At 41.7% G+C, this 17729-nt stretch overlaps 2 protein-coding genes across 2 annotated transcripts; one reads left to right on the top strand and one right to left on the bottom strand.

Annotated features, from left to right (window-relative positions):
• Positions 1-626: 626 nt before the first annotated feature.
• On the top strand, positions 627-5046 carry LOC115680985 (putative disease resistance RPP13-like protein 1). The gene has a single exon (XM_030604826.2). The coding sequence runs from the start codon at positions 772-774 to the stop codon at positions 4936-4938; it is 4167 nt and encodes a 1388-aa protein (XP_030460686.1). The 5' UTR covers positions 627-771; the 3' UTR covers positions 4939-5046.
• Positions 5047-8354: 3308 nt separating this feature from the next.
• Positions 8355-12919, bottom strand: LOC115680988 (GRF1-interacting factor 1-like). The gene is made up of 4 exons (XM_030604832.2): positions 12318-12919; positions 10702-10778; positions 9916-10000; positions 8355-9161 (listed from the first exon to the last, which is right to left on the bottom strand). Exons 1-4 carry the CDS (start codon positions 12399-12401, stop codon positions 8757-8759), a joined length of 651 nt encoding a protein of 216 aa, XP_030460692.1. The 5' UTR covers positions 12402-12919; the 3' UTR covers positions 8355-8756.
• Positions 12920-17729: the final 4810 nt, after the last annotated feature.

Genomic DNA, 17729 nt, shown 5'->3' with positions numbered 1-17729 from the left:
ACCCTCCGAGCTGGGATTTTTGGAACTCCATACTGGTCTCTAAACAACAGGTAAAACAACGAAAAAATCTCATATCTATTTCAAAACGCTAAATGGATCCACAATCATGTCGATAGAATATCAAATTTATCACAAGAGCCCCATTGATATCGACCCGCTTAAGTGGGGCATGCTCCTTATCAAGGGCGCGTTTCTCTGCCGGCCACAAAGAGCATTCACTTGACCCTAAAAGGCATGCATTTGAGACCAATGAACTATCTATGATATGTTTCTTTTGGATTTAGCAGCTAAATGGTGTCTCAACCAGCTTTCACATATTCCGATTAGTCCACCTCCTCGGTGGCCATCTTAAGAGTGTACTACCCCACACCGGTCATTTTTTTATGATACTTATTTCAGCAAAAACTGCAATATAGGGATCTGACTATTTCATTACAGCTAATAAATCCATTTTCAGACATTATAATAACAGGGTATGAATAATCAAATATTAAACTCTACCTCCTTTGAATGGCTGTATGGCATGTGGAAGTTAGGTGGCTCCTCTCTTCCTGGGATCGAACTATAAGCACTTTTATTTGACCCAGCGGACCAAGCAAAACGAAGAAGCTTCACTATGAATATAATCATTGTTGCTTAAAGTCTTTGTATTACATCATCATTTGATGCTTTTGTCCTGGAAGCACGAACTTTTGCTTCCTCTCCTCAGCACACTTTGTTTCAACCATCAGGGATCTCTTGTTTAATCCTCTGCTGCTGCCGAACCAAGCCATGCCCATCGCAGAGCTCTTTCTTGGCGCCTTTCTTCAGGTGCTGTTCGAGAGGTTGGCCTCTCGTGAGCTGCTCAACTTTGCGTGGCGTGAGGGGATCGATAAGGTGCTGAAGAAATGGGAGAAGTTGCTGATCAGTATCAATCAGGTGCTTGATGATGCAGAGGACAGGCAACTCACCGGCGATCTCGGGGTGAAGTTGTGGCTCGAAGATCTCAGGAACTTGGCCTACGAGATCGAAGACTTGCTCGATGAGTTCGCCACAGAATCCGTGGAAAACAAGTCCAAGGTAGAATCCGACACTAGCAAGGTGCGATTCCTTCTTCCCCATTGTTGCTTCAGAATAAGCCCGAGAGCATTTATGTTCAACCACAAAATAAGATCCAAGGTAGAAGAGATGGATGGCAGATTACAGGAGCTCATAATCCGGAAAGATAGTCTAAGCTTGAGAGAGAATAACGGGAAGCGATCGGCATACAGCCAACTAGATAAGCCACTTCCCACTACGTATTTACCCGAGCCTTGTTTCGTTAGTAGGGAGATTGAAAAAATGGAGATTCTCAAATTATTGACCGGAGAAGATGCGGATCTAAAAGTGATTCCCATCGTAGGGATGGCGGGTGTTGGGAAGACGGCTCTGGCTCAGCAAATCTACAATGATGCTAGGGTCACTGGACATTTCGATGTGAAAGCATGGGCTTGTGTTTCCGATGATTTTGACGTGCTTGCTATTACAAAGAGTATCCTAGAGACAACCCATGTCCATTTGTCTTGTGAAGGTAAGGACCTGAATTGGCTTCAAGATAAGCTCAAGGAAAACCTTTCAGGGAAGAAGTTTCTTGTCGTGTTGGATGATGTTTGGAACGAGAAATATGGAAACTGGACTATCCTCTTGAAGCCTTTTCAATCGGGAGCGAAGGGAAGCAAGATCATCCTCACGACTCGTAACCTCCATGTTGCTTCAATAGCCGGTGCTCCAGCGAAAACTCTCAAAGAGTTATCACTAGATGCTTGTATGACTTTGTTTGCATTTCATGCTCTAGGAGTCAAAAATTTTGATCATCATCCTGATCTTGAAGTATTAGGTCGAAAAATAATGGAAAAATGCAAAGGGTTGCCATTAGCTGTGAAGACATTGGCCGGGCTGCTACGCACTGAAGTCTATTCCCACAAATGGGAAGCTACGTTGAATAGCAAAATTTGGGACCTACCAGATGAAAGAAATGAGATCCTTCCGGCTTTGAAACTCAGTTATCTCCATCTCCCTTCCAATTTGAGGAGATGTTTTGCTTACTGTGCTATATTTCCTAAGGACTATGAAATTGAACGGGACGAGTTGATTCGCTGGTGGATTGCAGAGGGCTTGGTGAAGGGAAAAAAAGGAAAGAACTGTTGGAATACAGGTTTGAATTATTTCAACGAGCTAGTAGCTAGATCGTTTTTTCATAAGTCGAGTGGCGATGGATCACGATTCTTGATGCATGATCTTGTGAATGACTTGGCAAAGCTAGTTGCAGGTGCAACCTGCTTTAGCCTAGGGGAGTTTGAGTTCGAGGGTGATCAAAACAATGCATCTTTAGCTCGCCATGCCTCATTCATTTCCAGCAATCACATTTTGCCAGAAAGATTCAAGATATATCATGGAATGAAGGGAATTAGGAGTTTCATATCTTTAGTGAAGCAATCTAGGCATTATTATAGATCCTTTTTGTCCCAGACTGTGCTATGCGATTTGTTGTCGGGATTGAAGTACTTGAGGGTGCTTTCATTAAGTCACTATGGCATCAGTGAGGTACCGGATTGCATTGGTAAACTAAGGCACCTAAGGTATCTTAATCTGTCGTATACTGATATTGAAACACTTCCAAAGTCAATTGTTGCATTGTACAATCTAGAGGCTTTGATTTTGCAGGGCTGTCACAGCCTTATCAAATTACCTGAAGATATGGAGAAACTAATCAATCTAATATTTCTCGACATTACCGACACTTGGAGCCTAAGAGTGATGTCGCTATATATAGGTAATTTAGTGGGTCTTGAGATGTTGTCCATGTTTGCAGTGGGAACGGAAAATAGGTTGAGGTTGAAGGAGTTAAAAAACCTGAAGAACCTTAAAGGGGAATTGTGCATCTCTGATTTGCATAAGGTTCCAGAAGCTGGGGATGCCAAGGATGCCAATTTATGCACAAAGGAGGGGCTACGCCAGTTGACAATGAGATGGGATGAAGATTTTGAAAATTTTCGAAATGAAGAGCTTGAAGCAGGGGTCATTGACTTTCTTCGCCCTCATCGAAACCTTGAAAATCTTGCGATATCCTACTATGGTGGCCTAGAATTTCCGTCATGGCTAGGAAGCCCCTCACATTTTAACATAGTGCATTTATGTTTACACGGGTGCCGTAGGGCCAAAGCATTACCATCACTTGGGCAACTATCTTCGTTGAAAGAACTATACATTGAAGGTCTAAATGCAATATGCACGATAGGGTCTGAATTTTATGGAACAAAAAGTCCCTTTCTGTCCTTAATAACTTTGGAATTCAAGGACATGCCATTATGGGAGGACTGGTCTCATTGCGTCGGCACTAAAGAAGTAGGAGTTGTTTTCCCTCGTCTTAAGCATCTCGTTGTTCGGGATTGTCCTTTGTTGATTGGAAGATTACCTGGTCAACTAAGCTCCCTCGTGAAGCTCGAAATCAACTCATGTCCAAGTATGAATGCCTCGCCCCCTAGCATTAGCCTTCCATCTCTCAATGAATTGAACATTGGAGGTTGTAATGAGAGGGTACTGAATAGTTTGGTAAATCTAACCTCTCTAACCACTCTTATCATACAAGATGTTGCTGAGCTAACTTGCTTAAATTATGGGTTTGCAAGTTTCTTTATCAAGCTGGAGAAGTTGGAGATGAAAAGTTGTGAAAAGTTAAAATACTTGTGGCAAGACAAAGATGTAATTCAAAATCTCACTTCTCTGAAGAGCTTACTCGTCAAAAGTTGTCCCGAATTCAAACTTTTTGTGGCTCAAGAAGGAGATATAGACCTGCCCGGCAACCTCGAGACTATCGACTTGAGAAATTGCTTCAATTTAGATAAGCTTCCAAGCAAGATGCACGCCCTTGCCTCTCTTAGAGGCTTAACTATCTCTAGCTGTCCAAAACTCATGTCATTCCCCAAAAGAGGTATACCAACATCAGTAGTATCATTAACTATCAGAGACTGCGAGATGTTGCAATCTTTACCCATAGGATTAAGTATTGATCTGGATGAACCAAGCAGCACCAGCAATAACCACAGTGACATGACATCATGTCTGCAAGAATTAAGAATCTACTTATGCGATTCTCTACCGGCCTCTCCATTTAGTGATGGTAGATATTTACCTGCGACTCTCAAGACACTCAAAATTTGGAACTGTAAGGGAGTGGAGTCGCTTGCGGAGATAAATCTAGACAGTCTTCAGTCGCTTGAAGAGATTATCATTCAGAATTGCGAGGATCTGAGAAGCTTACCCCAATGCCTGCACACACTGTCCCATCTCACATTCTTGTTATTGGCCCAATGTCCTACTTTGGAGCTAGAATGCTTCCCTCCTCTTCCTCTCGGCATCTCGAGCTTTTGTCTTTATGGGTGTCCGAAGATAAAATCGTTGCCTAATCAGTTGCATCGACTTATATATCTCCGTCATTTGGAAATTTTAGATTGTGAGAGTATAACGTGTTTCCCCCATGGAGGACTGCCGCCCCAGCTACAGAGACTTGAGGTAAGGGGATGCAAGAATATGAAGCAACCGGTGAGTGAGTGGCTTACCCCACTCACCTCCCTTCAATATTTGTCGATTGACGGCAGCGCTGGAGGAGTGGGAGAGGTGGAGGATCTTCTGCTTCCGCTCCCTTCCTCTTTGATCCATCTCCGTATATGTGATATGCAGAACACGGAAAGACTGTCCAGCAGTCTCCCGCCCTCTCTCCGGACCTTAGAGATCCAACGATGTCCGAAGCTGAGGGACTTGCCCCAGGATGGCCTCCCTCCCTCCCTAGCACAACTCTTGATTGAACGATGTGGGATTCTCAAGGAGCGATGCTCAAAACTGACTGGTGCCTATTGGCACCACGTCCACGAAATCCCGGAAGTTAGATTGACGGGTTTCAAATCTGAGTCAGTTTCCTGAAAGAGATTTCTTTTATTTTGGACCAATTGTGCAGCGTGCTCTTGAATTACGGTCTAAAGAACTTGCAAGTGTTTTGAAGCAAATAAATTTGTGGTAAAATTTGCAATTTTTTTGGGCAAAAGAACACTACAAGTGCCATAACTTGTATACGGCGCTCACTTTGGTGCCATAAGTTTTTTTTGGATCACTTTAGTGCTAAAATTTTTGAAAAACGATCACTTAAGTGCCAACTCCGGTGCCGTACACAATTTTTCGACGGAAATCCGACGTGGCATTTTTTTTTATTAATTTCTGAAGCTGACGTGGCTTGCCGGAGATTGGCACTTAAGTGATCGTTTTTCAAAATTTTTAGCACTTAAATGATCGTTTTTAAAAAATTTTAGCACTTAAGTGATCATTTTTCAAAAATTTTAGCACTGAAGTGATCCAAAAAAAACTTATGACACTTAAGTGATCGTTTTTCCTCCGACTTGGCACCAAAGTGATCCGAAAAAAAGTTATGGCACCAAAGTGATCTCCGTACACAAGTTATGGCACTTATACTGTCCTTTTGCCAATTTTTTTGTGAGTGTTTGAGCGAGGATGCAATGGGATTACATTGCTTGAAGCAAGTAGGTCCATGAACCAAATCGTGAAAATCTGGTATTTGATTTATTCTCTTGTTCTGTTTATTATTGTGTTTGATCATTTGTTTTTCACGACAATATGAAATTTAAGTTGTATTGATTGGGTGATGTTCTTCAACTGCTTTGGTTATTCTTCTTGCTGTCAGTTTGAAGGATGAGAGTTTATGATTATGGAGTATAATTGGAATTTAAAACAGATCTCTCTTGAAGGGTTGTTAAATTCCCTCAGGAGGGAGGGTCCGCATATATTCTCCATATATTCAGTTTCATGATGTTTCTATGCATCGAAATGTTACATTAAAATCAGGTATGGTCTTGGCATTTGCTTCTCCTACTCTACTCTTCTACTTGTAGTCACTTCTCTCCTCAGTTTCAGTCCCGTCGGCCAAGATTCTTTCAATTTTGCTTGCCTTTCAGATTACATCTAAATTACATCGGTGAAGTTTTTCAGTACGACCCAACCTAAGGAAAGGTCTATATACCCTTTCCTTCGCCATCGCCTCACCGGTATTAAGTCTAGGAGAAGATGCTGAAGGGGGGGCCTGGATGTGAGATTGCTCCTCATTGTAGAGAATAAGGGACATGGCACTGCAGCCTTTCTTGTTAAGATCTCGACCTTTGTGGAGATTTTTCCTTTGATTAGTTGATTCTCGAATTTCTCACGTGGATAGGTAAGCATATGTTCTCTTTCCCCGTTCCATAAGTGTGTGTTTTCCCTTGATGTGCGATCCACTAGATGAATATGAATTCTGGACATAATTTATATGATAAATAATTAGCAATGACAAGTTTGAAAATATTTGAAAGTTGCATCACAGTAGTTCAGAACTTTTGCTATAGAGCAAGTTCATATCAAGTTAATGGCGGTAATGGCGATAATGGCGGTTAGGCGCTTTAAATTCCCTTTCCTGTTTTAGTCTGGAAACTCCATCTGGGCACATTTACAAAGTTGTGGAACATACCTGACTACTTTCCCTCATATCTCTTATTCTGATATGCGAACATTACTTTCGCAGCACTCACCAGAAGCGGAAGAAACTCGGTATTAACTTTCAGTCTGCATTTACCGATACAACGTACTTATTCCCACGCACATGATCTTCTTCATTTCTGAGCATATAGTGACGCTCATCAAAGTCTAAGTGGGAAACAGATTTACTGCACCCTCAACCCTTCCATTCAAGAATTTTACTGACCGTCTGACGATGAGGAATGATTTAGTCGGTTCGAGTACAGACATAAATGATGGCGTTTGGCGTCCTGGATAGCACTCAATGAAATCTTTGCCCGTTAGTTCATTTTGGTAACTATTCGTATTCTGCTTCATGGTATTAAAGAGGCATGGCCCTCGAGTCGCTGGTTGGCAAAGATCAAAGGGTGAGTAGATTTGTTTCTGCTATTCCTTTTGACTGGCTATTTGAAAGACGCAGGTTATGATCATGGGGTATAATCAGAACCTAGAAAGAATCTCTTCCGAAGGATTAGCAAATTGTCCGCATTCTACTTGTTCCGTTAAATTTCCAACGAATTGTCCGCATGAATTTCTAGCACTGTATAAGTGCGCATGTCAAGGTTCACAATTTCTAGACTGTTATATTGTTTGTTACCATTTTCCCCTGCTATCACATTGATGTGATTACGTCCACATTCATTCTCTCCTGCGTAAGGGATCAGTTCTACGCGAGGGAGAGTGTTAAGTTATACATTATATATTGTTTGGCGCATTTTCAAACAGTTTAAGCCTATAGGAAATGCACGCAGCAATTGAATCAAACAGCATGACGAATCAGCCAACCCTATGTTCTTGTTTGTTTGTTTCTTCTAGTAATTTCGGTTTGTCCGGAAGACTTTCAGACAAGGATCATTAGCCTCCCATAAAACCCAGTCCCCACCCCAGGTGGAGGACACGTGTCCTCTTGCGGGCACGATCCGACGGCCATGCGACTCCCACCTCCTCCTGCTCTGTGTATCTCCCCAACCCGCCAACCAGCCACCTCTGAGGACAGCATTGCTAGCCACTGCTAAGACGATCACCACTACAGTCGGCCGCTCGTTCAGCCAACAAAGGTCGCTGTTGCTTGTCATCCACTCCACCGCTCATCTTCGCCCTCAGATCTCTCTCTCTTTCTCTCTGCTCTCTCATCGTCGTCACCGCACCGTCCATGAACCGAGAAGCAAGGATGAGGCACCGGTATAAAAGAAAAAGGATGAAAAGAGGATGCTTGCCTCTCAACATTCGTCAAATTATGGAACTGGTATCATATGACTTTATACCCTTTCCTTTTCTCCGAGAGCTTAGAGCATCTCACATATCTGTCGGCACTTTAAGAGGGAAAGAAAAAGTAGATCTTGAAACTACCTATTTAAGTCTGACAAAAAAAAACTACCTATTTGAGGATGCACCCTAGTTTTAGTAAATCACAATATCACATTCGGTGCTACATAAAGTAAAATTGATCAGCTAATCCAGAATCAAGCGATCGGAGAGCATTATTAACTGTTATGCTCAGGAGAACATTTACTTCGAGTTCATAGGCTGCACATCAAATGAATCGTGACAATCTTTGACAATAAGCTAAGCTGGTCATTTGGAGCTGCTGATCCAAGCTTCCAGAAGCTTTTAATCCATTTAACCAGGCTTTAATCCATCTAAAGAGCTTGCAAAACTGACCTTTTTAAGTTATACGTCTTATCGATGAGTGACTCGAGACACTTGTTATGCATACTTAATATGTGTGGAATTGTTCGATTCTCAAAACTCATGCACCCATAACATGACAACAAACAATGTATCAGAAACTACAAAGTTTCTTGGAATGATTGTTTAATCAGTAGTCTGAAGGCACTCTTTAACAGAATCCTTCAATTATATATGGAGTCATAGACACGGGATAGCTGATTATGCGACTAAAACCACCATTTGGATCTGTCAAAAGAAGCACATGAATTTCATTGAGGTCAGGCAACTTTTCAAACATCATGAGCACTGTCCTACAAAATTTACATGATACGCTGACATAGAAGTGCATGGCCTGCCTCTTGAACAGACTGCAAGATTTAAGACCTTCATTGCATGGAACTAGAAAAACCAAAAAGAAGCAAAGTTCTTCTACCCCTCTTGCTTCCCTACCTCATCAAAGTTCAGAGATCAAAACAAAGTGACCATACGGCTCGTTTCGCTGTCACCCTCGCTCAATTATCGTCCGCCGCTTTCATGTAGAGGGTCTCGCCGCCATCTGCTCCACCCTGGCCACCACTGCCCATGCCGCTACCTCGTCCTTCACCCGAGCTGCTACTCCCCACATCGTGCTTGTTCCCACCCCCCATTCCTCTCCCGCCAACCTGTAAGCCCTCAGGGAAGCCTCCGCCTCCGAGGGCCCCACTACCTCCCGAGTGGCTGCTCTCACTTTGCAAAATGTTCAGCCCTGAGCTAGCACCAGAGCTCATGCTTAGCTGCCCGTGCAACGAGGGATAGGGTTGTTGCTGGGTATACAGCATGGAAGATCGAGCGGCCATGAGCGACTGTGGGGTCATCGGCTGAGCTTGCTGGTGCTGCACATAGTATGATCCAGGCTGTGCAATGGTACTAGAGGGATACTGCATGGTAGGAACAGAGGGTCAGTGATTGTAAAATTGGGAGGAACAGATGCAGAATTAGAACAGTGACACTCCGGGACAGAGAAGTGAGAACAATCTTGATGACACGGCTGTCAAACCGGGGCCAAGAGGAGGCAATTGACAAATCCGGTACATCTTGGAATTTGTGGCCAGAGGACAATGAGGGTTTGAGGTTATAGTGAAGAAAAAAATAAGGATCTTGCAAGAATTGGAAGAGTGTCAATTGTAGCTTATGCTTTCACAAGACAGGAAAGAGAACAGATAGACTCAGAGCATAACTGGCTACTTAGGATGTTACCCAAAGTAATGCCACTCTGGACCACAATATCACGAAAAAAGAACATTGAATGCACAATAATTTATCTGGACCAGAATATCACCAAAAAGAATACATTCAATGCACATGAATTCACTGCACACGCATGCTTGAGAGGATCTCTCAAGATGATAATATTTAGTGAAAATGGTTTTAAAATCTAACAGTCCAGATTACCTTAAATTCCACCAAAATTGCAATTGAAATCTCTCTCTCCCCATGGCATGAGAAAGAAGCAACAAGCCCATATGCAACATGGATACCGCAGTAAGGAAACAAAGATGACAAACTTATAGTTTCTAGGAAACCAAAGCACCCACCGAAACATCTAGTTTTCTCAGTCCTGAGGCTCATCTGCAAAATCCTTAAAGAAGCATTGACTACATACTGAATTCTCATGAAGGAGAAGGTACTAACCTGAGAATGCAAACTTGGTGGCTGAGGTTGAGAATCAGCAATGGCAGCGAGGTACATGAGGTTTCTCTGGAGCTTAGCCTGGTTTCTGCAAAATGCAACCAAAATGGCTAAATTATCGTTGGCCAAAGTTCCGCGACTTATGGAGAAACCCAGAAGAAAAAATTTTGATTGCATGCATCCCATAGCCAAGTGAGCTTACTTCTACCATTAACGACTCAGATATTGAGCATAACTAAAGTGTGAAAAAACACAATTCCCCTCTTGCATATCAACAAACAAGAATATAGGGGGCCCAGTCTTCACGGATGAGTACCAATGCACCAACGTCTTGAGGAAGTTCTTGATAATCGTGAGAGGCTTTGAAAGTTAAAATAAGCAAATAAATATCTTTCCAAAAGAACCCGCCGTCGAGAGTAAATGTGTGAAAATGCAAGCTCATCATGAAGAAGAAATGGTAACTATAGTTCGTATTGGGAAAACTTGTCCTACTAATTGGTCCGGAACGCGACTACATCACAATTTTACATGATAATTGTAATAAAACTCGGTAGCTACAGAACTTGAGGAAGACATGAGAAGTCGCGAGAAGCTATTTAGAGAATAGCAGCGTCTCTTATTCTCCCGACAAAGACTTCCAAAATGTTCAGATTCACGTGCAAAAGACTAAAAACGTGTTCAGATACCCCGAGCTGGAATACACGCGGCTGGCAGAATGCAAAATTATAGTGTCAAAGATAAGCAAAACCGTTAGGAAACTTAAAAGGAGATCAAGTTATTAAGTCTCACTCTGCACATTCGCTCAGCTTCCCACAGTTTTGGCTCTCAACGATCTTCAAAATCAGCGACTTGTTCTCGTCCAAATACTGCACATTTCCAAATATTGCAAAGATAAGAACCAAAAATGTAGTAGAGCAAACCCAACGGACAAATAAAAACCAATTTATGTAACGGAAACTTCCATGCTGATAAAATGAAGGAAAAGGGAGACTGCCGGGAAATCAAGGAAGTTCCACCGGTAAAAATTAACATGTATTTGTTTCATAGTCAGATAGACTTCCAAAATCTTCCAACTAATATCAGCTGCTCTTATTGAGAAAAGACGGATCAGAATCTATTATTACTGACTTGTGGAAAGAGAACTTACATTTGCAAGGCACAACATATGTCGATATTAAATGTATTTGGGAAGAATAGTAATATGTCCGTGCTGACCTAACCATCTATGACGTCCCAGTAGAACATGCTCACTATTTCTTGTGCTTTCATTGCTTTGGACATCATGCATATTTGAGATGGGCTGATGCTCAATTCTATCATATATGACTGAGCCATCTCAGAGTTTCAGGAGTCGTGTGTCCATTTTGGCCAGCACTTGTCCAAAGCAAAATAAACTTAGATTCCAGAGAAACCCCAACAATTGCCTTGTCTGAACTACGGAGCATCTAATTTATTTGTACCAACACACTTTCCCTCCTTTTTAAAAAGCTGCTGCCAAAATTACAAATGAACCAGCCGAAGAACTAGGTGCTTTTTTGTTATTCAAGAACAAGGAAAGTAGACTTTCATAAACAAATCTTGTGGTCCCAGAGATGTCAATGCCATGTAATCAGTCAATCACCAAAGAAGAAAGGTCCTAAGTTGATGCAAAGAACCATGTGGTTGAAATAGACACTAACAAAATAGAGCAAGTCGTGCAAATGAACCATGTGAAGCATAGGTACCAAAACGAAAAACCAAGATCAGCTTCTAGCTCTATAGACACATATTTTAATGGTTCATCAATCATCACCAACACGAGACAGCCAAAATTTACATCACACGCAAGCAGATGCATAAATATCAGTAACCCAGCCGACAATATATATAAAACTGATTATTGCTCACATCAAAATCCCAGACAAAAACATACTCTTTAAGCAAGTATAAAAATTAATCACACTACAACTTTCGACCTTATCAACCCATCATCTAAACAACCCAAACAAACAAAAAAAAAGTTCTTTTTGCCTTTTTTTATAGCCGGAGAGAGAACTTGAGTAATGTCTGAGGGACCAAAACACAAACATGATGTCCAGATAAACGATGAGACATACCAAACCAAAAGTAACCTCGGTACTCACTACTCAGCTAGCTTAAAAAATACAAAAAGATCGGAAGAGCTCAGATTACCCACCAATCAGACGCACCAACAGGAAATACCCAATATTGCAACACGCCTCTAGGACAAAAAAATCGAAAGAAGTACCACAACGAAAATGACAAGCTGACCCTAGAAAAAACGAAAAAGAGCAAAAGGGTACGAGCAAAAACAGGAGATTTCGCGGGGAAACCGAAGAAGAGAAGCGAACAAAGAAAGGGGAGAAACGACTAGGGAAGAAAAAGAACACACAGAGAGGGAGGACCTGTTGAATGTGATCGGTGGTGACGTTGTTAGGATAATAAGCGGCGGCCATCATGGGCTGCATCTGCATCAGGTGCTGCTGCATTTCTTTAAAAACAAACGACCCTGTCTCAAGACTCCCCCCCCTTTATATATCCCTTCAGAACACACCCCCGGCCACACACACACACACACACACCCTCTTTCTGTCTCTCTCTTTCTAACTCTCAAGAAACAGTGCAGAGGAAAAAACCGAAGCAGAAAGGGAGATGCCCCTGATCTCTATCTCTGTCTCTCTTCTCTCTGTCTCTCTCGACCCCCCCCCCCCCCCCCTGTTCAGAAAGAAGCAGTGACCGCACCGCTCATGCACAGACACTAGACACAAGCAGAGACAGCAGGCGCAGAGAGAGAGAGAGGGTAGAGAAGGGAAGGGAGCTAAAGAGTGATGGAGAAGAGGCTTTGGGCTTTGGGGGGTGGGGGGGTTCTTGTTCTTGCTCGTTTTTTGTTCTTTAGCTCGCAGTTCCGCTCGGCTTTCTCTCTCTAGAATGGGAGAAGAGGAGGCGGGTCACGTGATGCGGGAGAGAGAGAGAGAGAGAGAGAGAGAGAGAGAGATTGGGTGGAAAACGAGAAGAAATTGGTGGAGGAGGAGGAGAGCATCTTTGAACCCCGAGCATTACTGCACAGCATCATGATAATATTATAAAAGAACTTATGTCCGATGGACGAAATTTTTTTTGTCCAACCGGATCCAATCCCTCGACATTATTTTTTTTTCGTGTGATCCACGTGTAAAGCCCGGGTTAAAAAACCACCCCCCCCAACAAGATCGACGGAGGTGATGAATACCGAGTCCCGGGAGATTATTGACACATCGGGCTCCTATGATCTGGATTTGAATCTTTTGTATCGGTACGGTTTGTCGGTATGGTGATCTTAGACGTCGGTGGTGGCTGAATCGCGTGCATTGATCGGGAAGGACCGACACGATTAATGAAATTAATCGGATGCACGATTAGCGGAGATAATTGGAAATTCTATTGGATCGGACGTCCCGTTATTGGTAAGACGGGGAAAAAAAAGAAGAAGAAAAAGGAAATTACTATCGAAATGGTAGTTGCGGTTAGATGAAGTCTTTGCTCGGGATTGATTTCTCATCGAGCGGTTAGATGTTTGAGTCGTGCTAGTCCCGGAAAATGAACTTTCTGTGTCGACTCCCGAAGCAGGGGCATCGTATTCGATTGGCTCTTTACCGTGATCATGGTGACGGACTCACCCATTCTAAGAAGATCTTTTGTGGAGATGATGTAACCCTGTACTCGGCAAATCTGCACGTCGAACATACTATGAATCGGAGTGTAAGGACCCTCGCTAGCCATTCCATCATGTCCCGCTGATATCGCCTCAAGTTCTGCAGACGTTCCAGGTACTTCCTATGAGTCTCCACGGAGAAAATAAAAAGTCTTCGGAACTTCATGAAGATGTAAGCCTAGAGATCGCGGAAATTGAACGGTAACACTCGATGGAGGAAAACTCGATGGTCCCCTCTAATCCATTTGTTTCAGCGAAGTTTAATTTGATTATCTTTTGCTGTTAGAACATTGTGAGTTGCCACAAATACTTTATGAACTTTGGCCCAATGTACGAAATGGTCCATGAACTTTTAATTTATTAAATGTGATATCTCAACTTTAACTCAATGTGCAATGTGGTGTATGGACTACATTGAACATCTTTTTTGGTGTTTTGTAACAATAAATCGTAAAATGGCATTTCTTGATTATAAACACGGACATACGATTTCATTTTAAATTTTGTTGTTTTCTTATATTTACAAAGATTTGCTCACGGAGAACAAAATATTTTTTTCTGATGTAATTTGTGTCCAAAATAGGTTAGAAATTGTTTTCTACATATGTTAATTTGACAAAACTGTCATTCAATGGAAATTTTTTTTTTTATCACTTATCAGGGAAAGCACTACCTTAAAAATAAATCCAAACCTAAAAAAGAAGGGAACTTTTTATTGCAGGTTAAAATGACCCTTTTTGTGTTTTTAAATTAATTTCGCACATTAATTTAGTAAAGTGAATGATTATTAGTGATAATGAGGAACGCTATGCAATCTTCTGCGACTTGAAGATAACGTTTCTTTCTAAATGGTAGAATGGTCCTCAGGCGCTATGCGTGGGAAGAAAGTATTAAACCAACAACAGTATAGATCTAGCTTTATCCCGATAAGTGAAGTCGGGCTATATGGATCGTATTACGCCGCTAAAAACTTGATAATCTCGAAATGATCTGTCCTTGCTGTCTCTTTCCATAACCTTCTAGGTCTTCTCTCGTCATGCTTTTTGCCTATGTTTTCCATCGCTTTTCGGTCGCTTACTCGAATCTCTTCATCGGAGCGTCCGAAGGTCTTCGTCTTAACATGGTCAAACCGCCCAAGCGACCTTCTCTCATCTTATCCTCGATCGAAGCAAACTTCGACCTCTTACCGAACAGATTAATTTCTAGTTTTATCATCTTCTCTCAAAGCCTGCATATCGAATGGGGCATTCTCTTCTTACCCACACTCATTTTATGAACATACCGATGTTTAACCATTCGGCCACGGAGCATCACCTGACCTTATGGTCATCCTATCGAACATTCCCTTAAAAGCTTAAGCGGCATCCTGTGGTCGCACAAACCACTAGACGCACCTCCCCGCCAGCTGATCCATCCAGTGTATACAATATGCGATCTTTATCGATTTCCCCTATCTGTTTTGCAAAATATAGATCCAAAGATACCGGAAGCATTCACTCCTTGCAAACCCTTTTTTCGCGAGGCAAACGGACCTCGAGAGCGAATCTCAACAAAGTTGTCCACGAAAACTCAAGCAGAAGCCTTTCCTTTTGCTTTTCCCGTGGAACGCTGGAAAACGCAGAGAAATTCAGGGGCTCATCAATCCTCACAGAGCCTATGAGATTCTTCTAATGAACAAGAGCTTCATTAGGTACTTACAAGCCTAAAAAGAAGGCCTATTTAATCATGAATAGCTCGTTTCTTTTTACCGAGATATAGATACTCATTACTAAATGTACCGCAAAATGACGTGGATCTTAGGAGAAATATTTCCCCAGTGGCGCCCACATTGAACAAGTTTATTGTACACGAAGGTCACGCGATATTTTATGCCGAGGTCGTCACCGACGACACTCGATTGAGTTATTTCGAAAAGTTTCTTCGCTTAAATGAGCGGTCGAAAACTCGCGATACCAAAATCTACTCTATACAAGAGATTTAGGACTTCTCCTGTTAAGTAGAACAAGAAAGAAGCGGCAACGACAAAGATGATTGAATGAGACGATAAAACAAAAAGTAGTGCTCTTGTACCCTTTAGCTCGGCTCGAGTATGAGTTCGACCAATGTGTTGTGTTCAATCGATTGAATTCGCTTCGATAGATAGAGGAGGACGTGGAAAGAGCACCGCCCTAAAGCGAAAAGGTCCCCCGTGAGTGAATTTCACCACCTTCAATGAAAACCTTATCTTGTGTCTTGGGTGTGTGTGAGAAGAGACGACAACGTGAGGGAAATGGGTCGAATTGAGGGGTGGGGGGTGGGGGCAGCGAGGGATTGTATTGGACCACAGAATCATCCAAAGGACCATGTTGCGTTCCACCCAACAATGACAACGACCGAACCTGCGCATTTCACCATATTTGATAGCTGTGGACAACCCCAATTCGTGTCTCAAAAAGTGGGAAACAACAGGTTGAGTGTCTTGTTTCCCCCCCACAAGGAAAAGAAACAAAAACCCTTTTCCTAAAGTTGCATACGATTCAATTCTTTAGTCTTGGATCGGGCGGGGAGATTTAGTTCCAGGTGTGGGGTTCGACTCCTACGCTCTGCAGAGAGGAAGAATAGTAGTCTGAGAAAGAGAGAGGAGAGTTAGAGGGAGACGGACAAAAAAGAAAAATTATTTAGTCTCGAGTTTAATATGTAATGTCTCATTAGAGTTCTCGATGTTGGGGTAACCTTGCGACGTGCGAGGTCGACCTGTTGAACATAGGTTTGGACACCAAACTAAACTAGATCGAGTTCACATGGACCGAGGAAAAGCGAAATTAGACCAAATGTAATGATGATTTTGGGTTGGTTCATTTCAAAATTTTAACCCCAGCTTTTGTCTTCTCTTTAGTCTTTTTTTTTTTCCTAACTTTTTCATCTAAATTTACCTCAAATTCACTAAACGGAAACACATTTTGTAGTGAAAAGAAAACTACATTAATAAAGGGGGGAAGCGTGTACGAAAAGACTGCTTGAGAATCATAGAAAGGAGGGAGAAACGTGATAGCAAGAAAGGGAAGGGAATGAGGGGAAAAAGTTACAATTATAGTATAATTAGTAATAAGATGACAGTTAATCGAAGAAAAAAGAAAAAATTAATTTAGAAGGAATCTCGGTATGGATCTGGTTCTGCATCATTCTCCCCTACCGAGAAGAACTCGGCTCCGGCGAGTTGCGCAAATGCTCTTTCCGGCGAGTCGAGTAATAAATCCGTTTCACATGTATCTTGATTTTTCATGTTTCAGAGCATAAATGGCCGTTCATAAAGCTTTAGTACTACACGATACACAGTACAATGAATGATTTTGGCACTTTTGGCATAATTTTTTCGTAAGAGTAAATCAAACATAGGCTCTATTACTTCAATCATATCTTTTAACAATATGGCATGCATATCATGCAAACAATGATCAATTTCTTGCCCGAACATAGTCACGGTTATTTAGGGTGCGTTTCTTTCACTGAAAATTTCGTGATAGAAAAAAATATATATTTTTCATGGAAATCATTTTCAAGAAAAATTATTTTTTCTCATTTGTTTAATGGTTTAGGGAAAGTGATTTCTTTATTATCAGAAGGGGAACTTGTTTTCCCCCAATCTAAACTTGTTATTTTCGGTCCATGGAAAATGTTTTTCGTAAATCAATTAGTTTTTCGTCATCTAAATATCGGAAAGTTAGAAAGTAATTTCCCAGAAATAGTATTTCTTCAAACAAATGAACCCTTAGTTAGACCTATATAATCATTAGATTCCTTGGGATTAGAACTTACATGTTCATCACTATCGGTTTCTATTTTTTAATCGTTGTCGCAATCGACGGTCTCATTTTCACAATTATTTGCATTGTGGAAATGAATGGACCATAGTCCGCATTTTCTTTCTAGGGATATATTTGACGTAAAATACCGAAACTTCTTTTATTCGCATGTCACTTCCTCGTCGTCAAAAGGTATCAGACACTCTTTCTATCTCGTTTCCATATTGATCTTCTGCATCGGATTAACCATCGCCGTTGATGGTAAGATCGCTTATCACCACAAACCTTTATGTAAATCGACTATCTTTACTAATACCACAATGAATTATGTTAACGAGCATTTC

The sequence above is a fragment of the Syzygium oleosum genome, unplaced genomic scaffold (assembly GCF_021117445.2).
Source record: "Syzygium oleosum isolate NSW1041296 unplaced genomic scaffold, Sole_v2.1 Sole_v2.03, whole genome shotgun sequence".
NCBI lineage: Eukaryota > Viridiplantae > Streptophyta > Magnoliopsida > Myrtales > Myrtaceae > Syzygium > Syzygium oleosum.
Note: the sequence above shows the minus strand (reverse complement) of the source record. Positions and strands in the feature narration are given on the sequence as shown.